This window comes from Anopheles moucheti, chromosome 3 (assembly GCF_943734755.1).
Source record: "Anopheles moucheti chromosome 3, idAnoMoucSN_F20_07, whole genome shotgun sequence".
Taxonomy (NCBI): domain Eukaryota; kingdom Metazoa; phylum Arthropoda; class Insecta; order Diptera; family Culicidae; genus Anopheles; species Anopheles moucheti.
This window is the reverse complement of record NC_069141.1, coordinates 38,370,567-38,376,996: the sequence shown is the minus strand read 5'-3', so window position 1 is coordinate 38,376,996 and position 6,430 is coordinate 38,370,567. Positions and strand designations below refer to the sequence as shown.

The 6,430-nt window shown below is 43.0% G+C and overlaps 1 protein-coding gene across 1 annotated transcript in view; it reads right to left on the bottom strand.

The window, feature by feature from the left end:
• Positions 1-4,597: 4,597 nt before the first annotated feature.
• LOC128304264 (serine-rich adhesin for platelets) overlaps positions 4,598-6,430 on the bottom strand; it is a 76,423-nt gene continuing 74,590 nt past the window's right edge. Inside the window, exons 4-7 of the mRNA XM_053041423.1 lie at positions 5,382-5,513; positions 5,118-5,305; positions 4,864-5,050; positions 4,598-4,783 (exon numbers count right to left, since the gene is read on the bottom strand). Of these exons, the coding sequence (XP_052897383.1) occupies positions 4,598-4,783; positions 4,864-5,050; positions 5,118-5,305; positions 5,382-5,513 (693 nt within the window). The remainder of the gene's footprint in view (positions 4,784-4,863; positions 5,051-5,117; positions 5,306-5,381; positions 5,514-6,430) is intronic.

The window sequence follows — 6,430 nt, the reverse complement described above, 5'->3', positions numbered from 1 at the left end:
TTGTTTCACTTTGTTGGCACCGAAACGAGAATTTAGTGAAAAACAGCAGGAAAACGATCTCAACGCGACGTGCTTTGCTTTTCTACCTTCGCGTTTGACAGTACGTGAAACTAGCCCTAAATATTTTCGCACGTGTCACTTCAGTCAACAGCAAACCGCGGCAGAAACAGGGTTGAATCGATAAGCATGACGAGTTATACCAAATATTTATACAAATCTATGCCTGGTTAATCTTCTTGCCGTTATCCTTCGATAGGTTTATAGACGATCATTCGTAAATTTCTGATATTTCTCTATTCCAGTTGATTGGGTTATGTACGATTTTACATCATCAATAACCACCATTAGCGCCCTCTGTACGGCAATACTTGAACGTGCATTGGCCGTGATGCCAGTTTAGTTTGAAATCGTTATCGACGTTGGCGGATTTATAACCACGTGCGTATTACCACGTGCCACTGCCACGTAACAACGTGCGTACTGCCAAGTATGGATGGAGAGAGTATGAATTTACATATTTTTGCTTAATTAAAGATTAAATTGATCCGATCCCAATTGATCAGTAAAATATAGTTCAAAAAATGATTTTCTGTTGAGCAAATCAATGTTAATACATATTTGAAGTTGGCTACAATAAAGCTTACGAGAAGTATTATTTATTGTAATTATTTAACCTGACCTAAGCAAAATGGCAGCGCAAAGTAAAAATCTAGCTAAAGAGATTTGAACAGGGAATTATAAAAACGCAGCCAAGGATTTAATACGTTCCATCGTTCTCGAAAGAGATAGGAGATAAGGAGGTATATCGACGAGAGTACTACAGCTTCGTTAATATAAAAGATGAACATTCAGAACTTCTACATCCCTTACAGCATTGTGGTTTCCAACAATGTCCATGACGGAGCTAACAACCAAACGGAGGAATAGGTAGATTATGAATATGATCATGGTCAACAGTGTTGTGATAGCCGGGATTAAGTCCCTCACGATTGTGGTGCATGGCTAGATGACATAGAGACACACGTATATCTTCAGATCCCTACCATAGGAATGACCAAATCGTCAGCGAGATTTTGCTTTATCTATGCCTCTGATGCCACAGCTACTATTCATCGCTACTGTTAGATACTACTTTTAAAGTAACTGATACATGTCCTTGTAGCGAAGTGTTAGAGACGAGCATTTATCTAGTATTTTTTAGATTATAAACTTTGTCGGCAAGGCACGGATCTTATCCAGATTAAATATTACTGAGTAACTGAGTACTTCAGCGATGATCTGCCTAATGAGCATTAAGTGCGAACGGTTTTATAAAATCTGTCATGGATCATATTATTCTCATAGCTTTTTTCCACCGCAACCTCAGGAGATATTGGCTTGAGAATGGAGGAATGTGCTTAATGGTTTTTTTAAAACTATAATTACCAGTAAGTTATAACTGACGCCAGTTATGGCGAACAGACAGGTGAGCACACTTCTGGAAACGTGAAATATTTCAACTATCTTGGGTTTAACGTCTGCTTCGACAACAATATTGATGGTGCTAGCTGCCAATCGGTCTTTTTACAGTCTGAAGACTATTCTGGACTATACTGAAGGTCTATTCTGGATACAACCAAACTCTCTGGAGACTTGGACTTTGTCTAGATCCCTCGAAGAAACCCTCTTAGCCGTGATAGAAAGGAAGATGCACGGAAGAATTTTTGACGCCATTTGTGCGGATGGACAAGGGAGGAATCAGTACAATGACGAATTCTTCGTGCTGAACGATGAATCCACTTTACTAAATTAAACTGGACTCACCATTGCACCGAAAAAGTCTTTTTAAGATGCGTGGACAGAGCATGCGCAGTGGGATCTCACATTGGGATCAAGTGATAGAGTTGTTGCGCCGGCCAGAAAGGCCCGGATATTAGATTGGCAGGCGAAGGCGCTCGGACCTTGAGCGTTATAGAGAACTCCTGCAGATGATTAAGTTGCAGGCAGAATGCGATTGTAGCACCGGATATGATTTCTTTCGATAAAACTCATCGCCAAAGAATATTGCTATTTTAACAACACAAATAATAAAACTCATTACACCGACGTTAGGATTATTTTTCGGAGGATTTTTATATTTATTTCAATATAAAACATTCTATCAACTATTAAATTAAAACGATATTTACAATTGCATGTTTGTGTATGTGTAATGTGTGAACATGAATCCATGCAGGCGGCCGTGTTCCAGCACACTATTGGAACGTAACAGGGGACGATCGGAAGAAAACCACGAAACTCTCAAAAAACGATCGTATTTGTGCATTTTCTTTGTCAACGTTCATTCATTGTTTTTTTATGTTTTGTTTTTACTTTCAGTGTAGCGATTGGTTACGCGGTGGTTGTTGGGTATTTTCACCATTTTTCGTGTTAAAACTTGTTCCATTTCTCCTCCAGCGTTACACATCGTGGAAAAAAGAGGGCAGGATAGTGCTACTTGTTAGAAGCTCATTGCATAAACCATATCCATCAGGCTACGTTCATCTAGCGGTGAGTAACAAACCGATACATCACAGTGTCGCTTTCGGCAAAGACACACGAAACGGCCAGTAAATCTCAGCACCAAGATATCACGGGAACATTCCAAAGGATAGCATAAATCGTCACCGCACACACAACGGGCCGTTTTGATTCGCGCTCTTCCAGCCATTACTGACTCCAACATTCGCCGATGCAGTTATTATGTTCTCTTAGCGCAAAAAAGTAGGCCAGCACTCGGTGGAAATAGTGCGCCAGGTCGTCATCAAACCGCCAGTCGATGTCGTCGGTAGGCGAACATACTTTACGGTTATTATCACTATTATTATTATTTCACAACGTTCAGTTCCTGATCGGGCTATTAGAAGAGGTAAAAAAAAAGTGCAGAAAACAACACAACGCACTCACACACGACCCATTTAAGAGATGCAACGACTAATGTGGAATGAAAAATGCGGGCAAAGAAAAAAAAACGTTGGCAGCATGATTGCAGAATTATGAAATGTGCAATCGAACGGAATCGCGGGCCGCCTTTTAACGACAAGTCGTGCGCCGGGTCGTCCGGGGTTTCCGCGTCGGAATTCTGTGTGGTTGCGAAAAATTTGCGCCCAGGCCTGATAGATAAATTATGCTTACAGGTCAACGCCGTCGCACGTACCGCCACCGCCAAATGGATCAATAACATTCAATTTTGCGTTGATTTATGGGGAACGGTTTCTTTTTTCCCTCCTTCCAATCGGCGCGCGCAAAGCCGACGCGTACGATCTTCAAAGGAAAAATCCAAATCACTGTCCGCGAAACGGCGCCCCGCCACACACCGGGTACGAAAGTTTCAACAGAGCGATTAATATCGCACACCGAGAGAGCGTTTGAAGTCCAATTTTCCCCCGTACCGGCGATGTGGGAATACTGGGGTTGGAGCGCTAAACGCAAAGTAATTCATGGTGCGCGACGTCCCAAAAGTGTTGGGCCATATTAAATTACAGCATTAAATGGTTGGTGCATGGCTTCCGACACCGTCCTACCGTCCGCATGTGCGTGTAACCAATCGCGTACAGGAAAAAAAAGCTTTCTACAGCAACAAATATGGTGGAAATGGTGCATTTCCTGACGGAACTCACTCTCAGGTGCTTCAGGAATGAACTGCAACAAAACAACACATCTTACAATTATCGGACGGGGCACATTTCATCCCCTTCCCTTCCCTCGGGTGGTATTCTTTTTTTTGCAGTTTTTCTTCCGTCCACCAAAAGGGGTTCCACTGGATCTCATCTTTTCTTCGTCTACATTATAAAAACCACCGTTTATAGGATAAGAAAAGAAGTGTTGGTTCGAATTCGTAGTGTTGATAATTTTGCTTCGAAGGTAGGTTGCAAGGTTCCAAGACTCGGCGATTAAGGAATTGGGACGTTTAAAGAGTCGCCAGTCGCCTGAAACGGTGCCGCTCACTTCGTGACAATTTGTAGCGTTTTCGTTGTTGTTGCACAAAATTTAATAAATAAACAACATGAAGGTGTAATAGCGTTTTGCGGTAGCGCAAAGTGCACGCGGAAAACATTCGTTTGCTGACAACACTGCCGTATTGTGGTTATAAAATCAGTCACATTTGCTGTTTGCTTAATGAGTTGCTTTGAAAAGAAGGCGAGCGTAAAGACACAAGGCTAGAAAAGCTTGCTATGATTGTTCTATCCACCGAAAATTTGATCGGCCGTTAGATCGCCCCTTTTTACTGGTGGGTCGTCAATCAAAAATCAATAAGCAAGCGCTTTAACATCATTTGTATCCTGTTTTTTTAAATGGAAGGACGACGATTTGAAGACCTCCTGTCTGTAAGCGTGTCTGTTTTTGGGTATCATTTATCGGAAAAGAAATGAGATGGAAACAGTCGATTAATGATGGATGATGATGATGATGATAATGGGGCACTATTGGATGGACAGATTGTTGATTTGATGATCTTCACGAGTATGTGCGCGCGCGCGTGTGTGTTTGTCGGTGTGTGTGTGTGTGTCGATGTGTGAGGAGCAAGTGAAAACAAACAGTAATAATTTGTACAATTCGTGTCACGGAAGTATCACTATTACGTCGTGCCGGCCACTTGTGGTTGGGGACCCTTCGGTTTTATCATCATGGTGGCCTTCTTGAGCGTGTAGTCCCAGCCTCTCCAGCGGAACCAAACGATACCCTGCCGGGCGGTCAGATCCTGTGGATCGTGCAGGTATAGTCCGTTCAGTCCTCGGCCGCATGACTTCCACCACCAGCCGCCCTGCGAAAATGGAGTTTGAAGAAGCAGAACCAGGTGATCAAGGGTGTATCGAGCAATACGGGTTGATGATGAGCTAGTACCTTCAGCATGCTGGCGCAGTTGAGCGAACTTCGATCGTTGTCGCGGTTGTATGTCGAGAACGGACTGTTGTTCGAGCCGTACCATGGATCGTTCAGCGAGTCACCCGCATTACCTTCGTAGCCGTCTATCTCCAGCTTGTAGTAGTCCTGCTCCGAATGGATCTTGAAGTGCGAATATTGTGCGTACCTGTGGCGCGATAGATGATGAGAAATCAATTACCGCTTTGCGATCCGCTTCCGCCCAAACCACTTACCGCTTATTGCCTTCGAAGTCTTCCAACTCAACTCGCAGCGAGTAGTCTTCGTTGTTCGTCAGCATGTAGATGTTTTCGTTTCCGAGCCAGAATTCCTTTGCCGGATCACCGAAACCGTTTTTGTAGTCGGCCCAGTCGCGATTGAAGTTTTCCCGCGGATCGCCATAGTCGTCACGTCGTTGGATTACCTGTGCGTGTGATGATGAGATATAAATTATGTTTCTCGATAATGAAAAAAAAAAACAACTGTCGGTGCTTGCATACCGTCCATCCACCATCGGCAATTTCTTGTTCGCAGAACACCTTCAGGAACCAGTAAGTCGTCCCACGGATCTGCAGATAGTACACGCCGGATTGCCGCATTCCAGCGTTCATTAGATCGACGCAAGAATAACCCTGAGAAAAAGAAAAGGACAAAATTAATGAGATTTTTTTATTTAAAGGACCGTCTTACTTAAGACAAGACATCATTTGGAGGAATAAATTATTACCATCTAGAATGGATAGAATTATCCGCCGCTTATGTAGTCAAGATCTTTATATAATAAAACTGCATCATGCCTACATCTATTCCGGTCAAATGATTCCCGGAAAGATAAGCCTCGGAGTTTTTCCCGCAGTGTAGCATACATCATCACAAATTACGTACCAATTACCGTGGTCAGTCCGCTTGCCGGCATTGGCAGATGCGCACGCTGTTAAATCATATTTCATCACTAATTCTAAGACGATTTTAAATCGCTTAGTTTTAAAAGCAACAACAACAACAAAAACCATTGTGAGAGGGTGGTAGTGGATTATTTTATCCATTTCTCATCCATCATTCGTTCTTCCGCTTGAACGTGCGCAATTGAGAGCAGACTTTAGCTGGTCCGCCTTAGTTGGTGTACCGTGCGAATGAAGCTGGACTTTATTGGCCTTGGCCCCCGGAGATCGTGGTACGAAACTGTTGAACTGAACGATCAATTCATAAAACGATAATTACAGTTCAATGGATCATCAAGGCTTAGTTACCGGGGCTGATAGCCATGGCTTAAACGTGTTAGATTTATTGTTGTGCATCCATCAGCGGTGCTTGAATGGTTTCTCACAAGCGCCAAAAACATCATCATGGTACGAAATTATCAAAAACACAAGATCGTAGTTTTTTAAATCCAGTTCCGGTTGCGCGACTATCATTAAACACGACTACGTTTGCTGACTATTGGTACAGTGCGTCAAACTTCAAGCGAAACTTCGGCGTAAAATTGGCGCAAATGTCAAAAGTTCGGGCATAAAGCGAGAACGTGCACTGCGCGTCGCAATAAATATTT